We start from the raw sequence: 18,355 nt of genomic DNA on the forward strand, positions 1-18,355 counted from the left end.
CCCTCATCTACCACCCACCCGCCCCCTTACCCTCTGGTAACCACTAAACTGTTGTCTGTGTCTATGAGTTTTTGTTTCTTTGTTTGTCTTGTTCCTTTGTTGCTTTCAGTTTTATATCCCACATATCAGTGAAGTCATATGATTCTCATAGAAGAAAACATGGGTATTAAACTTGTGGACCTTGGGTTCAAAGAGGAATTTATGAATTTGACCTCAAAAGCAAGGGAAGTAAAATCTAAAATAAATGAATGAGACTATATCAAACCTTAACAGTAATCTTAAACCTAACATTATAAACAAACAACGGGGAAGAAAGAAAATTGCCACCAGTGATAGTATTTTTTAATCATATGCCTAAGAATGCATCTCACAAAAGATGTGCAAGACCTTATGGGAAAGTTATAAAAGTATATCAAGGATGTCAAAGTTTTTTTTTTTCTTTTTGTTTTTGGTTTTTTTTTTTTAATGAACATTGACAAGCAGAATGTGAAATTTGTATGGAAAGTCAAAATCCACAAATAAGCAAAACACACTCAACAAAGATGAATACAGTGTGAGAATTTGCCAAATACCACAACTTATTATAGAGCTGAAGTAAATAACTCAGTGAATACAGTGTGGTATGGCATGGTATTATATAATATGGATGGTATAGTATGGATGGTATAGTATGGATGGGATGGGATGGGATGGGATGGGATGATAGTAATTGTAGGATAGGGTAGGGTAGAGTAAGTTAGGGTAGAATAAAGTAGTATAGAAAACAAATACTGATAAGGGCCCAGGCATAGATGCTTAACTGATATTATAAGAGAGATTACATTTTAAATCATTGGGGAATAATTAATAGACTTTTCAAAAATTTTACTTAAACAATTATCTATACTAAAATAATTAATTCTAGCTACATCAAAGACCTAAATGTAAGAAGCAAAAAAGTAAAACTTATAGAAGGCAATGTGAAAGAATATATTCATAATCTTGGATATTAAGTCTGTTCTTTAAAAATATGCAAAAAGTACTTGTCATGTTGATAAATATATTTACATTAAAATTAAGAATCTCTGTAAATCCGAAAATGTCATAACAGTAGTAAAACAACAACACATAGAGATGGAGATTTTCCACACATAACCAACAGAGGTCTCATATCCAAAATATATAATTTCTAAATATCATTAAAATACAAACAACCTAATAGAAAATAAATAAACAAGAGTCTTTAACATATATTTCAACTAGGGAGAAATCCAAATAACGTGTAAACATACAAAGTACTTTATCTCACTTGGTAGCATAGAAATGCTACCAAACCACAAATTAAAACTGCAAATTAAAAACTAAAAACCTAAGAAAAGTAAATGTTGGAGAATATATAACCAATGCAACTTTTATGTTTTGCTGATTGGCATATAATTTGTTACAAACATTTGGAAAACAATTTGGCATTACAGTAGAGTTAAATATATGCATACCATATGATCTTCAATTATAATCCTATATCTCTAGGATATAAAACATATCCTAGAGATATTTGCTCTATACAAACTCTTGTGCAAGGATAATCAGGGCAGTGTGGTTTTTAATAGCGAAAAACAAGAAATACCCCATGTGTCCAACAATAATGGAATGGATAAACTCTAATACATTCATACAGTAGAATATAGTAGGAAACAAAAAATAATAAACTAGATCTATACACAGGAATGTAGATGAATCTCACAAACACTATTGAAGAGCTGAAGACAAAATCACCTTACCGAGTTGTTCCATTTATGTCTAGTTGAAAACGAAATAAAGCTGCACTATAATATTTAATATATAAGTGGTAAAAACTATAAAGAAAGTCAAGGTTATAAACTACAAACAAGTGGTTACCCCTAGGAGAAGTAAGAGATTTTGTATCAGGACTTCTGATGCGCAAGCAGTGTTCTATTATTTTTTAATTTTCATAGATCACATGGAATATTTAATTATATTTTATTTATATAATTATTATGAATGACTTATGCACAATTTATATAATTTATATAATTATTTATATATTTATAATATAATTATTTATAATGGTGAAATTGTAAACACCTGATATATGCAATCTTTTGTGTACGTTGTATATATCATGATAAAATAAAAAGAATTAAAAAGAGCTTCCAGTGCTCATTCTTGCAGCACATATACAGTCCTAAAATTGGAACGATATAGAGATTGGCATAGCCCTTGCGCAAGCATGACACAAATTTATGAAGCATTCCATATTTTGCTTTGCTTTCTAATGTTTATGGATGACAAAACTACATCTCTAAGAAGTGAGGTGACTTGCCCAATTGAGAGTTGAGAGCCCTTCAAGCTTAAAACCTTACCCCCCAATTCCTCCAAAAAAATATGAAAGAGCTTCCACAAATCAATACACACACACACACACACACACACACACACACACACACATAGTAGGGTGATCATATTGTAAACTATGAAAATGTTGACTTACTATATTGTACACCTGAAACTAATATGACCAACATATTTTATACCAACTATACTTACATAAAAAATAAATTTAAAACAAGAGAAAATACTTATATAGATACTTTAAAGCTAAAAATTATCTTTGTAGAATAGACCTATAATGCCTTATCTTGATTTCTTTATTAGAGTATGAGTAGATTAGTAATATTTTTACCTATCTTTTTAGTTAAAAAGTGAAATCCATGAAAGGAGGCCCTGATTCATTTACTGATAAAGTTCTGCTACATAAAATAAAACTCTATCTTTCTAAAGGTAATATAATAAAAGATTAAAATTCTGTATTAATGCAGTATTCACTTAGAAAACTCTTACATCTTCAGCAGGCTATGGGTTTACTTGCTTAAGTTATTACCTATGGAAAACAATGAGTTTGGGACCAGTTTATTAGTCCCTAATATGTTGTCACTCGAATTGTGAAAAACAATGATTTTACTTATATTTATTTATTGCCTTTTATAATACCAGAAATTTTTATATATATTCAGTGTGTCATGTTATCTCTGTAACAAGCACACCTGTATTCTGAAATTTGACAAATAAAGAAATCATCAGATGCAGAAAATTAGTAGACAATGAGAAATGCATTATGGATGTATAGACATATGTGCTATGAGCCTGTTTTATAGCTATAAAAAGCAATGATTGCAAAAAAAAAGCAATGATTGCAATGATATTTTAAAAAATGTTTAATTGGTCCATCAAGCCTCTAAATTAATGTATAACTATCTATTAATACTTGACCTTCAGTTAATAACTACATGAATGCGTAGTTAAGGATGTCTTTTTACCCAAGAGTAGAAATGTTTAGATATGTCAGGGACTTGAAGTCTAAAACTATACCAAAAAAAAAAAAAAAAAAAAGAAAAAAAGGTTGCAGTAGAATTTATGAGGCCACTGTGTCCATATTATTTTGAAAGCCAACTGACTTACATCATCAGACATTATTCTATCAGGTGGGCCCGTGTTTGGATGACCTACTATATTAACACTCCCTGAGGGAGTCTAAGTTGGATACGGGAATATTTTCCAAGAATAATTAAATTGAGAGAGTGAAACAGGAGAGAATCATGTCAATGAAACCCCTGTCATGGTTATTACTGAGCAATTGCTAAAAATTATTTAAAATAACTTCAAATCAATTAGGACAGTGTACCCTTCTTATCTTTTCGAAATTATTTTTTCTATATTAAAGAAAGTAAAAAACCTTATATATTATGAAATAAATACATTAAAAAAGTATCTGTTATGGATTTAGAATTCTGGTAATGAGGACTTCCTGGACCCCCAGAATATTGTTCTGTCTAGTTTGGTGGTTAATCCTGGAATTTTCCTCTCCTGCCAGTTGACCCCAGGAACGTTGTTCTTGGTCTGGTTGAGACTCTCTTTAGTCTCAACCCTAGGGTAGGTAAGTGTTTGCCCGTAGTAGTAGAGATAGCATTAAGACTATCCATAATAGAATTGATTTCATTTTTTAAAAAATAGCAAAGTGGCTGCAGTTATTAAATCATTAGTATATATTAGACATTATATGTGATCTATTATTTTATGTTATTATATACATATTTTTACAATAAATTTTATTGGGAAATATTGGGGAACAGTGTGTTTCTCCAGGGCCCATCAGCTGCAAATACTTGTCTTTCAATCTAGTTTTGGAGGGCACAGTTCAGCTCCAAGTCCAGTAGCTGTTTTCAATCTTTAGAATTGATCTGGCAACCTTGTCGTTAACAGCTGTGCTCTTATATTGTTTGTTTGTTTGTTGTTGTTGAATATATAAGGAACTCCTACAATTCAACAACAACAAAAAAACAACCAATTCAATTTAAAAATGGGCAGACGACCTAAAGAGACATTTCTCCAAAGAGGACATACAAATGGCCAATAGACATATGAAAAATGCTCAACATCACTAATCATCACAGAAATGCAAATCAAAACCACAATGAGATATCACCTCACCCCAGTCAGAATGGCTATCATCAACAAGACAAATAGTAACAAGTGTTGGAGAGGCTGTGGAGAAAAAGGAACCCTCATACACTGTTGGTGGGAATGCAGACTGGTGCAGCCACTATGGAAGGTTGTGTGGAGGTTCTTCGAAAAATTAAGAATAAAATAAAATTTTTATATAGACAAACCAAAATGAGAGAAGTTATTGCCAGCAAACCTGTATTCTAAGACTTCTCAAGGGAAGCTTTTCAGAAGGGAGAAAAATGATAAAAGATGAAAATCTGAATCTGCACAATGGAATGAAGACACTTATGTATTGTAAATAAATGGACAAATGTAATATATGTTTTTCTCCTATTAGTCTTTTTAGAATAAATTAGTTTAAAACAAAAATTAAAATAAAAAAAAAAGAGCTGTGCTCTAACCAGCTGAGCGATCTGGCTGCCCCTCCGGAAGCTCAGCAGCAGCTCGTTGTCTTCAACCTAGTTGTGGAGGGTGCAGCTCACTGGCCCATGTGGGAATCCAACCAGCAACCCTGTTTTTCAGAGCTTATGCTCTAACCAACTGAGCCATCCGGCTGCCCTGTATACATTTTAAGAGGAGGATACGGAGGCCAAGAAAAGGTAAATAATTTACTCAACATTACACAGCTAGTAAGTCAAAAAGCCAGCTTACTATGTGCAAGTTAATTGCTACGCAGATAGAAAGATGCCTAAGGTGAAGCCTCTTCTTTAAAAACTGAATTAATGTACTATATAATTAATTTTTCCTATGTCCTAATCCCAGAGCCTCTTCCAATGAAAAATTAAATGGTATTCCAGATTTACAGAAAAGGGTAGAAAGCAATCTTAAACAATGACAATTTTAAAAGCAATATCCTGTTGACATTTATTAGTATTACTTAGAAATGAATAAATCTGCTAATGCCATGGCAGAGAATTAGTATTGCTGATTTTTCCCTTTTTCCTCAAGCTCCAATAGAACTTGATCCCATCACTGAAAGTTTTGATATTTTGTTTATCATGGATTTTTTCATTGATTTTGATTTTAAAATATTACATTAAAATATTATTTATCTTGATTATTGAGTGTTTTTGTCACCACGTTAAATTTTGTGGCCTAACGTAAGTATCTCGTTTGTCCTATTTGATTTACCCTAGTTCCAGCCCTGGTTAACATCAAACATGGAGACAAATTGTACGTTAATATTTATATGACTTTACCAACCCATGATTTTCTTGAGTTATGTAGCTCTCACAGAAGAAACCAAAGAGCCACCCTTTATGTTGTATTTGATACTCCACTGTAAAGATATTAATGAGGAGATACAGATCAACTGAACAATATAAATGGCAAAACACATGTAGAATTATACATGAGTTGAATACAGAACACATTATAATTGGTTAATAAGCAGTTACATTCACTTTGTAAAGAGATGTTTCTGTTATTCCAAAGAGATTGGTTCAAATTTAGCAATTCCCTAGTATTTAAAAGTGTTTCTGCAAAAATCATATATTTTTAAAGATATAATTTAGTAATTCACTTTTATTTTTCTTTGTTTTCATAAAGGAAATTCATACACTCTGTATACTACCCAACCCCACAAACGGATGAATTATGAAAATCAATTCAAATGTCAGGAACTAGCAAATATTTTTCATTCTAGTATTTTTTTTTTACCCTCTCTGCCGTAAAATATAGTGAAATATGTAAAGGAATGATTAGTGCTGCAGTTAGCCTTTCACCCTTACATATAGTTTTGGCTCTATTCCCAAAATTTCTGTTTTTAAACTTTTGTACAACAATCCTCTTCTTTATCCGTGAAGTCATTTTTTCCTTAGTGATCAATTGCATATATATTTAAATCTATTTTTAAAGAATAGGGATGTTGCTTGTCACACACAAATGGCTCTTAGAGAATTATTGGTTTCATGCCAGTGCTGTCAACATTCCAACAACAGATTGGATTGGTTAAGGAAGAACCCATAAACAGCCTATCAACAAGTATTTATAGAGATGTTAATGAATTTAAAATTCTGTTAGTGTAACATTTATGCCAAACTCCAATTTTATTTGTGCTTTATTTGTGAGGTCTGATGCAATAACTTCTTTTAATAAACACATACAGACCATTTATACTTTATAATGTAAATCATATTTTTAGTATTTCCACCATAAGATACATAGAATCAACCATTTATCAAAGTTACCAAAAATACTTCCATCACATAAAGCATTTTCCCCAGCATGCAGCCATGTCTTCCAAAAGTTTTTGGTAAAGAAATGAACTCATCTCCATCCATGAAACCAAGAGTATTTTATTATTATATTACTGAGAAAAGCCATTAAGGGAAAAGAAAATAGTCATGGGAAAGTTGCCATATGTACAGAAATATAAATGATTAGCTTCTTTTTGTGTGCCCCAAATGACAATTGAATCTTAATCTCCCTCTGTATAGGACATTATGCTATATTGAAAATTTAGAATACTGATTTATTAGAAGCATATGGGTTTAATGAATTTTACTTTTCATGAAGAAAGCAATATTTCCATTAATTTTTTTAGAAGACTTTATTTATTTTGGTGTACTTCTTATAAAGCTGAACTGCTTTTCTCTAGGATTGTGTACATTGTGAACATTTTATAAAGTAGCCTTACATAGCAGAGTAGTTTTTTGTTTGTTTTTGTTTTTTAATTTGCTACCTTTGGTTGTCAATTTTTATTCCAATCTAATTGAGACTTTTGGGGCTGTTTGTATTATAATAATTAAGTTAATCATGTTTAGATATCTTTATCCTCCGCAATGCACAGGCTTGTCTATATGCTAAAAATCTAAATTCTAGCTCTACATTTCTCAGGGCACTTAAAGAACATTAATTGACTATGACAATTATCCCTTTATTTCACTATTTTTTGTTGAGCACCATCCTACTATGTACCACTTAAATAGCCTATATTCTAATAGGCAAAACAGATACATGACTAGGAAAGTAAAATATAATGTAATAGATGCTATCATGGGGTCTCTATAGCATCCTTGGAGTATATCTTTTATTAACACCCAATTTGAATGAGGAATGCAGTGTTAGAAGATCAGTGTTGGCTTATCCAAAGAATTTAATTTCTAAACTGAGATTTGAAGACCTGAAGCAAGAACATCACTGGTAAACTGGATAATCCCAAGCATATGTTCTATAGGAAAAAGAGATTATTTTGAATAATTATAATATACCTGCTGATTGAAGCAAGAACCTAACAGATGTGTGTGAAGGTATATGCAGGGCCTGTGTGCTATGTAAAAATTTTTTAACTTTATCCAAAAAGCAGTGGAGAACCAGGAGTTTAACCTATCAAGTAACATAATTAGATGTGTTCTTTAGCAAGGCCACGTGCCGTGTGGAGATAATATACATAGGAGCAAGAGCAGAAGCAAAAAGACCAGTGAGTGAGAGGTGATTAGAGTAATTCAGAAGAGATGATGGTAGCCTGGTGAGGAAAAATGCTGGTTCAGCACAGCACTCTGGTTCTTCAGTTGTACGCTGATGATGGTGGTAGCATGATTGGAACTTGGAAAAGGTGGATAATACATCAGTTTAGCCTTTTTACATACTTGATTTAAGTTATCTGTGGGATACTTAAGTGGAGAGGCTACGGGTGGATATGTTTCAGAAGTATATAAGGAAAGTGACTTAAAAATTTGAATGACTATTCTCTTACAGAGAGAGGATAGCCTAAGAATAAGGTGAGTCCAGGATAGAACCCCAGAGAGGAATACCTAAATTCGAAGGGATGGCAAGGGAAGAGGAGCTGTGAAGGAGACTGAGTGTTAGACAAAAGGTCAGAGAAAAAAAAGCATGGAGACTGTAATGAAAAAAAAAAATCAAAAGAATAAGCCTTTTAAGAAGGAAGGGGTGGACAACAGTGTATAATATCAAGTCAGTAAGATAAGTCAGAAAGATAAGAACTTCAAACAGTCCCAAAGATTGAGCAGTGTTAGTGATTTTGGTTGGACAATTCCAGTGAAATGCTGTAGAGAAAAAGACATCATATTGCAATGGGTATGAATGATAATAAGTCAACAGAGACTGTGTTTTGTCCAGAACTTTATCTAATTAGGAGAGAAGAGAGAAAAGAAGAGCTAGAGGGGAAAGTGTAAAGCCATTTTTGAGAGGGACTGGAAATACAGAAAAAAATAAAATATTGATGGCAAGAGATCCTAAATTAGATGGAATGCGTAGGATCCAAAACATAGTTGAGGGCATTGGGCTTAGGAGGAGGGGTGCCTATTATATTTTGAAAGATAAGAAAGGTACCTTTGCACATGTAGCCACACACCAGCCTGCTGTGGGCTCTGTTGATTATCAGAGTCACTGAGTCCTCACTGTTTTCTGTCACTGCACTCATGGGTCCAACATCTGGTCTGGTCAATCAAGAAAGCAGATAAAAGGCTTGCACTCTGCTGGAGAAGAGATTTAATTCTCTGCAGGAACTGGGTGCAGCAGCTCCAAATCTTTCCTTTTATACTCTATATCTATAAGACCATTTATCAAAATGGTGTCTGCTCAAGGCTTTAATCATCAGGTCTTGCATGTGAAGTAACTGTTCCTTCTACATCCCATCTATGGATGGGTTGGCTTAAGCTCAGGATGCAAAGGATGTGGTCATTTTAGAAACATAGGGTGCCACGAAAAGTAACAGAAAGTTAATTTTACTAAATCACATAAAGTTTAGAGAAATAAACATTCTGATTTTTAGCTTTCCTAAGAACTGACTCCAATAGGAAAACTAGAGTCTTTTCACCAACTATAACAGCAACTTTTAAGGGCAAAAAACAAAGACATAATAAATGTATCAACACACTCAAAATGACAAATGTTAAGTGTGTATATATATATACACATATATATATATATACACATATACACATACATGCTTATATTACATATATACACATATATATATACATACATGCTTATATTACATATATGTGTGTGTGTGTGTGGCCAAAAAAATGTATACACATTTTAAGAAAGGAAAAAAACTGTATTAATATATACTAATAACAAAAGATGAATACAAATCATGTTTGACTTCTGCAATTACAAGAGGTGCTCAAAGTGGTTACCATCAGCGTCCAGAGATTTCTGATTATGGCAAATTACTGCTTGAGCAATGTTGACCAAAGTGTTAACAGCTCTTCAAATGTGTGTGTGTGTGTATATATATATATATATATATATATATATATATATATATATATATAGGCACCCTCTGTATATAATATGTAATATACCGGGGATGCCAAAAAATGTATATACTTGTATTCATCTTTTGTTATCAATATATATTGAGTATTGCAATTTTAATATAGTTTTTTTTTCTTTCTTAAAATGTGTATACGTGTTTTTGGTACCCTCTGTATCTATATACATAGGTGTGAGTGTGTGTGCACATATATCAAGCATTCAAAATGGGTTTTACACCATGTTTAATTTGTGTTCCAAACAACTCGTAAATATAAGGTGACTTTCCATTTAAAAAGAACAAAGGTGAAATAATAGTTCAAATTAATAAATTGACATTTTAAATATCAGAGTTTAAATTATCGCATTCTTGTTTGATTACCATGAGTTAATTTTCAAGAGGTACCTTTCTCATGTGTACGGTCAATCAAACCTACAAAGCTAGTAAGTCCCTAAACATGGTGATGGCACCAAAAAAGAAGCCATCTAAAAGATCAAGTCCATGGAGGAAGTTTCAAAAACAACAGGTGTTCAGTGTAACTCTGAAATGCATAACATGGATGTAGCAGACTTTTTTTTTTAACATACAAATATATATATATATATATATATATATATATATATATATACACACACATGTATATATGTAGTATATTTTACATTTAAATATAAAGATTATATTTTTCTTTTTTCTCTTATGTTTGTTACCTTGTATTCTTACATTATATAATTTCCTCTCTTGCATGTTTTCCATAAATATCTTTATTGTTATGCTCCCCACCATCTTTGAAATACTTGGTATGGCATAAGGACAGGTTCCATAACCCTGATGAACGTTGTATTTCTAGCTTAAAACATTATATTATCTTATGCAAACCAAACTTAGTTTTATATAAAATTAAAATTCCATTTCAAATACTCTCAATATAATTTATAAATTCGACATATGGATAACTTGGGCTTTAAAATAAGCCTAAAAAATACCATAGTGGACAGATATTCTTTTTATACAAGAATTCTACCAGCTACCAAAAATAATTCTTTCAATTTTCTAATTATAAAAACAAAGAACAACTTACAAAATGTTTGTTACATTAAAACATTTCTTTTATTTTCAAAATAGGTATGTTTGACTTAAGCAGGAAATATACTTAATCTGTAAGTGACTGACATTTTCTTACAGAAGATTTAGCTTACATGACTGAGTCCTATTTTTTTTTTCTTTTTTGGGGATAAAATTGTTAGCCTAGACTAAACCGCATGGACAAAATTTGATGTATTTAAATGACAAATAAACTTTCTATATTTTGTTCCCAGGTAAGGAAGAAGAATTTATCCACAAGGATACCATGTCACATGAAAAATTAGAAAGGAGTCAAGAATACATATACCAATGGCTTCACACACAGGTTGCAGTTCATGAAACAACTAGTTCCAGAAATATAGAATGGTGAGGTCATTTCCTTTAAATTAGATTTTTGTATTGTAAACACATCTTGAAAAGTGAAACCTAGGTTAATTGTGCTAAAACAAATATGACTTTATAGCCAAAGGCCAATACGCCAGTATGCCAGGTTATAAAAAGGACTCTTACATAGAATAGTTGTAATTGCTCTTTATATTTTTCACCCTGAATTGTTTGAGAACTCTTGTTTCGGTAAGGCTTAAAAACAACAGATGAACTACACAAATGATTCTACTTTGTAAAGTAAAATGCATGGTATTCATTAACTGTTTATAAATATCATATGTGTTGCGGGTTGTATTTTATTTTGTGTTGTTTTTGTTATCATTTATATTTGCCAGTCAAAATTATAATTCAGTTCCGATGCTGCCACTTTACCAGTCATGTAACTAATTTTTAATGATGTCTCAGTACTCAGTTTCCTCCCCTTTATAGTGACATGATAATATCTATCTCACAGAATAGAGGTGAGCTCACAAAGTTGAGGATATTAAATGTTTTATTTAGAAACAAATAAGGTAACTAATTATTTTTAGTTACATTAACATATGTATTAGTTTGCTAGGGCTGCTATGTTTGCTAGGGCTACCACAGATTGGTGGTTTAGAGATTAGCAGTGATTTATTTTCTCACAGTTCTGGAGGTTATAAATCCCAGATCAAGGAGTCAGCAAGTTTGGTTTCATTGAAGGTCTCCCTCCGTGGCTTGCTCTCTCCACCTTCTTATTGTGTCCTCACATGATCATCACTCCATTTGTGTTATCTGTGTCCTAATCTCCTCTTCTTTTAAGGACACTAGTCATGGATTACGGCCCACCCATATGACCTCAGTTTACCTTAATTAACTCTTTTAAGATCCTCTCTTTAAATGTATTGTGGGTTAGGACTTCAACACATGGATTTTGAGGGAACGAAAATCAGCCAATAAAATGTAATATAAAGCAAACTGTGCGTAACCACTGAAACAGTTTCAAGGAAATAAAAGCCTAGAGATAATTTTTTGACATAAGTTTCAAGACTTTCATTTAAGCTACATATATCTATAGAAAAGTTAAAAATGTGCTATTTTAAGCATTTGTTAAGTATATAAACTGATATTGAATCTAAATGTAGATGATGCTTTGGAAATGTTTCCAGGCATTGTGAGTATAATTACTAAGTAAATGAGTAACAAACAAATAAAACCCTAAAATTATGAGGGTTAGAACTTAATTTAACAGCAAGTTAAAATATATAAAAAGGGAAACCTTTCTTATGATATACATGAATTGAAACCTTTGTATGTCATCAATTTTATCAATGTAATTAATACATTTAAAGCTATGGAAAATAAAGTGAAGAATGAAAGTGAAATTAAAACTACATTTTATTCTGAATTGTTATATCCTATTTCATTATGAGCAGAGACAATAGAAATAAAGCAATCAACATTGAGAATTTTTTATTTAACTAAGTGTTCTAATTAATACAAGCATAATTTATTTTATGTTGAATTGATCAATTTAGTGTAATTCATAAGATGAAATTCCTAGGACTATAAATAAATATAATATAACCTATAACTTACATCTGTATTAATCAAGTATATGAGGTTTGGTTCAGAGATTTTTAAACATTAGTATAGATAATGTGAAACATAAAAGCAAAATATTTTCAGGATGTAGTTTAGACATGCTTACATTTTAACAAAATCCCTCACTCCTAAATAAGTTATATTTAAACATATGATGCAATAGGCAATTGTTTATGGATTTTCTCTTTTGAAACTATAATATGTAAAGGAATAGGTAATAATATTTTAAGAAATACTGTTTTCAAGAATGGAAGTTGTTAAAAAATCAAACGTTAATGTTCTTGTTTTAAACAAGTTAATTATGAGCATTAGTATAATGTATTAAACACACTAAAACTATTTTAAAAGTAAGAAACTTTGCCTTTCTCATAAGACAAGTAGTATATAATTAAATGTAAATAAAACATTTGTTTTTTAATAATTTATTAGCCATCATTGGTACTTTCACATTTTTGTTTATTGTATGTGTTTATATTTGGCAAAAAAGAGTAGCATTACAGTATTATTTAGGAATTTAAATTTTATGTCAAATTGAATTTAAAAATGACTATGGAAAGATGTAAATTTGTATATATCTTGTAAATAACCTAATTTAAGAAAACTATTATTCCCATTTCATAAATTACTGATTTCTCCCAAACTTTTCATTGAGCATTTCTTTCATATTCTTCCTCTAAATGTATATAGTAATATGATTTTTATTTCTGTAACTCTGCAGCAATCATTTCTTGCCTGAGTTAGATCCAGATGTACTTAATGGTGGAAGAGTTCAGCTTGTGGTAAGAAATGTGTTTAAAGTTACAGAAAAATGTTGTAGATACCTATACTCAATAAATGGTACTTTAAAATATGTTAATAAATTAGTGTAAATTATGAACATATCACAACTGTATATTTGAGATAATATCAAAATTCTATATATTAAAATAATGTTTTCTCCATTTGTAATATAATTTTAAAATATGATATTACATTAAAATATTTCTCCATGGCAGATTTTAAGATATTAGTTACAGTATTTAAAATAAAATTAGATGGGAAATTGCATGATGAAATTACTTTTCTGAGTATTTTCAAAGAGTAGAATATTTGAGTGAAAGACCAAGGCACGCTCACTGCTTAGAAAATTAAACCAAATATACATATTAACAAGTATGTTGAACTCAACTACTCGAAATAGTAAAGTGTAAATTATCAGAGCTTTAGGGAAAAAACAAGTTCTGTACATGGTGACTAGAGTATAGGCTCTAGACCGTATAACTATATGTGCATTTCTAAAGTCAATTGTACTATACGCTATTAGAAGGAAGACTATCTTAACAGAAGAAGAACGGCCAATATGAAGTCTAGAGAAATGGAGCCCACAAAACAGGAAATTTTCAGTGTGCTTCCTGAAATTTCCAGAGAAGAGGGTACCCTGACCAGTGACACAAGTGTGTGGCTTCCTTGGCAGGTGAGAATGGATGCATCAGATGATCCTCACTTTCTGACACTTTCCATTTATAGCAACCGACTATTATGCCTTCTCAAATTCGACATTCACCAAGAAAACCAATTATAATTTAGCTTTCCATGTAGAATTTAGTATAAAAAGAGAATGCACTTTCTAACAGAAACTAGTATTATGTTATTCAGGGCACTTATATTCATCATTCTCATGAACAAATCATTTCAGGAGTCTTCCTAAAAGAGGAGCAAAATTAGGGCAATAGCTAAAATTAATCTCTTTATGAAAATATTTATAGAATATAGATTGGAAACAATCACTCTGTAAATATTTTCTTGCATTTTAATTGAGACCCCTCTGGCAGAGTGGCATGGAGATTACCATAGGAAAATTGGCACTTCAGTCTGCTAACACCATACCTATTACTCATACTTTCTCACATATTTTTGAGTGTCCACTTTAGAGTGAAAATGGAGAATATAAAAGTGCCAAGTAATACCAGGGCAAAGAAGTAATATTAAATTTAATGTACTTCTTTAAATGAATGGAAATAGATTGGGTACATTATTAATCAAAATGCTTGTATGAGATTAATTCTCTGACATTAATCCCCTTCTTTTATATACACTATATTATACTCCATGCAAATACATGACAAATTCATATCAATGATGGATGCTTTTTTTCCTATTGAAGAAGTAATGCTGAACACAAAACAAGGTAAATGGTAGTAGAACATAAACACAGATTTGTGTGTGTGTGTGTGTGTAGACAGGGGAAAGGATCAAGGAAGGACATATGCCAAAAGGATGCTGGGCTAACCAAAGGCCCAGAGTAGAAATCTTGCAGAGTGTTGGAGAATGAAAGCACCCTACTTGTGCTGGGGAACTGGCACAACTGGGACCAGGCCATAACAAAGAAGAAAGAAAAACCTTCAACTGCCTGTACTATAAGATCCTCCAAGACATAAGAATAACATCCATAATAAGAGGACAGTAAATTGTAAAACAATTAATCCAATTTTAATTAGAGGACAGGTGAATTATACAAGTGGGTCTGTTGTAAATTCTGGAAATAAAAAAATATCATCATTGAAATAAACTCTGGAGTGGATACCATAAAGAGAGAATTAGTGAATTGAAAGATTATCTATAAAAGAGCAATAATTAGGTTAACAGCTGACATCATATCAGAAATAAGGCATACCAAATAACAGTGAAGCTATTTCTTAATATTAGGGATAAATATAAATATCACCCACTACACTAACTTTCAAGAGTGGGGACAGAATAAAACAATTAAATGTTTAAATGCTTGGTTTTGATAACATCTATGTCTTCCAAACAAGATCAAAGCATATTGTGTAACTGACAGGAATGAGAAAAATGAAAAAAAAACACCATTTTGCTTATTTCCAAATATATATCATAAGGTGCGTCATTGATCTAGATAACTGTATGGCTGATTAAACTTATCCCCCAAAACTCCCGGATTTTCCTACAGAAATAGTCATAGTTCAAGTTCCCCAGGAAACATACTCTGAGATTTTGATATTTGAGTGCAGAACATGTATTGTGGAAGGATTTCAGGAACAAGTACTTCAAGGGATGAAAGTAGCAGGATTGAACAGAGAGAAAATGTGAACTGCCATAGAGTTGCAGCAGAAGTAGTGAGATCTGGTGGTGGGAAAGCCCTTTTGAGTCGTTCCAGCTTGAGGCAATTGGACCAGGATTTCATGCTCCTGCATTGCCTGAGGAGAGGCTGTGACTTAGGCAAGGCACCTCTGATTCAGCTGAGAGCCACCAGGATTCAATTTTCTCAGCAGCTGAAGGAATCTGACTCAGTTGCTAAAAGTTATCTGAGTGTGATACCATAATAATCACTATACTCAGTAAGTTTTTTATTCATGGATGCAACAACTAAGTATATAAAGTGTGTCAATTGTGCCCAAATCTTTAAATTAAAAGCAATTTGAAACAAAAGTACAGCTGATTTTTTTTAGATTTTTCACTTGAAATATTTCATTCTAAAATGTGTTGATGAATAAAAACCCAATATTATAGAAGTCAACTTTGAAAATGAAGAGCAACTGGTGTCACAAAATATAAACACTTAGTTAAAGTAAGCTTTATGGTGCTGGCATAGGCATGGATAAAAGACTAATGGAAGTGAATAGTGAGTTCAGGAGCAGACCTATAACAATATTGGAATGTAATATATGATAAGGGTAGGAAAGGTCAGATTGCTTAGTAAGTACCATTCAGTAAGCTAACATTAAAAACAATCAGGGCTTTCTGTAGACCACATACACCTTCTACAATAGTCACATGGACTTCAGAAGGTTTGAAGACTCAAATGTGAAAGGTAAAGCAATAAAACTGATCAAATAAAAAAGAATATCTTTGCAACTTAGCAGCAAAGAAAGATTTTCTTAAAAAGATACAAATAGTATAAATTATACTGCAAAAAAATTGATTGACTATGTTAAATATTCCTTCCAATGAAGGATTTTGTGAAAAACTATTTCCAGTGCCTAAAATTAGCAATAGCCTAATATCTAAATATGAAAAGTCTACTGCAAGTGAATAATATAAAGTCAGGTAACTCAATTTACATAGACAGTCCACACAGATGATGCCCAAATGCATAAATGCATATGAAGAGATGTTCAGTTGTATGACCAGAAGAATAAAAATTAAAAGTAAGAAATTACAGGACTATACTCATCAGACTGGCAAAAATTTAAAAACTGGGTAATGCAAAGTACTATCAACAATGTGGAATCACATGTGTAGGGCTGGTGAAAATAGAAGCTGGTACAGTCATTCTGGGAAAAAAATCTGTGACTATTAGAGAGATCAAGAGCGAGACAAAAGAGAGACAAAATATGAATTTTTCTCTTTGCGGATATGGCTTGGCTTTTCATTTCATTTTCTGAATGGTATCTTTCTAAGTGCAAATGCTTTTAAATTTGATGAAGCACAATTTATATATTTCTTGATTTATGATTTTTGTGTTCTAAGAAATCTTTGCTTACCCCCATTTCTGTGAAAATACTTTACTATCTTTTCTTTGAGAAGTTTTATAATTTTACCTTTTATATTTGGGCCCACAATTCTTGTCAAATTCAGCTTTAAGTATGATGGAAGAAGTCAAGATTCCCTTTTTTTTTTTCTGTGTAGATTTCCAATTGTCCAATACTATTTTTGAAAAAAAATTATTCTTTCCTTTTAAGGAAAATCAATTAACCTTACCAGTGTGGTATTTTTCTGGACTCTGTTCTTTTCTATTGATTTATTTTTCTATCTTTATGCACATAATACACAGTCTTGATTACTGGAGTTGCATAGCAAATCTTAAAATCAGTTAATGTGAGTTATCTTAACATTCTTTTTCAAGATTTGACTGACTATTCTAAGTCTGTTGCATTTGCATATACATTTTAAAATTTGTTCCTTTCTACTAAAGAGCTTTCTAGCAGTATACCATGTTTCTCTGAAAATAAGACCTACCCCAAAAATAAGCCCCAGTTAAGCTCGTCAGCCAGATGGAAGCATTTAGTATGTTATGACAATGTTCCAGAAGATGACATGACTGTATTGGAATAAATGTAGATTGTTGTACATGAAAAAATAAGACATCCTCTGAAAATAAGCCCTAATGGAGCGAAAATTAATGTAAGACTGGGTCTTATTTTCGGGGAAACATGGTATTGAATATTTAGATCCTTTGTGGAGAATTGACATTTAACAATTTGAGTCTTCCTACTCATGAATATGGTATATCTCTTTGATTTTTTTTGAAAGCCATGTTTTATAGTTATCTTTATAGGAGACTTGCACATCTTAATGTTAACATTTTTCCTGAGGTGGTTTACATTTTTTACATTTTGGTGAATGGAATGTTTTTTTTAAATAAAATTTTCTAGCTTGTTTATATATATTTATGTATATATATATATATATATATATATATATATATATATATTTATGTATATATATATATATATATTTTACATATAATTATAAATATATTCATATATGCTAATACAGAAATATAAATATATATATATGCATACGTGTATATGTATATACATATAGGTATTTATATATGTATATATTTTTTTCTTTCCAATAATGAGCTTG

General features: G+C 31.4%; 1 protein-coding gene across 1 annotated transcript in view; it reads left to right on the forward strand.

The window, feature by feature from the left end:
• LRRIQ1 (leucine rich repeats and IQ motif containing 1) overlaps positions 1 to 18,355 on the forward strand; it is a gene marked incomplete at its 3' end in the record, with an annotated part of 181,737 nt that overhangs the window by 138,358 nt on the left and 25,024 nt on the right. The window contains exons 23-25 of the mRNA XM_081060280.1: positions 11,044 to 11,176; positions 13,482 to 13,542; positions 14,067 to 14,216. Of these exons, the coding sequence (XP_080916406.1) occupies positions 11,044 to 11,176; positions 13,482 to 13,542; positions 14,067 to 14,216 (344 nt within the window). The remainder of the gene's footprint in view (positions 1 to 11,043; positions 11,177 to 13,481; positions 13,543 to 14,066; positions 14,217 to 18,355) is intronic.

The sequence above is a fragment of the Rhinolophus hipposideros genome, assembly GCF_964194185.1.
Source record: "Rhinolophus hipposideros genome assembly, chromosome: 9".
NCBI classification, from domain to species: Eukaryota; Metazoa; Chordata; class Mammalia; order Chiroptera; family Rhinolophidae; genus Rhinolophus; species Rhinolophus hipposideros.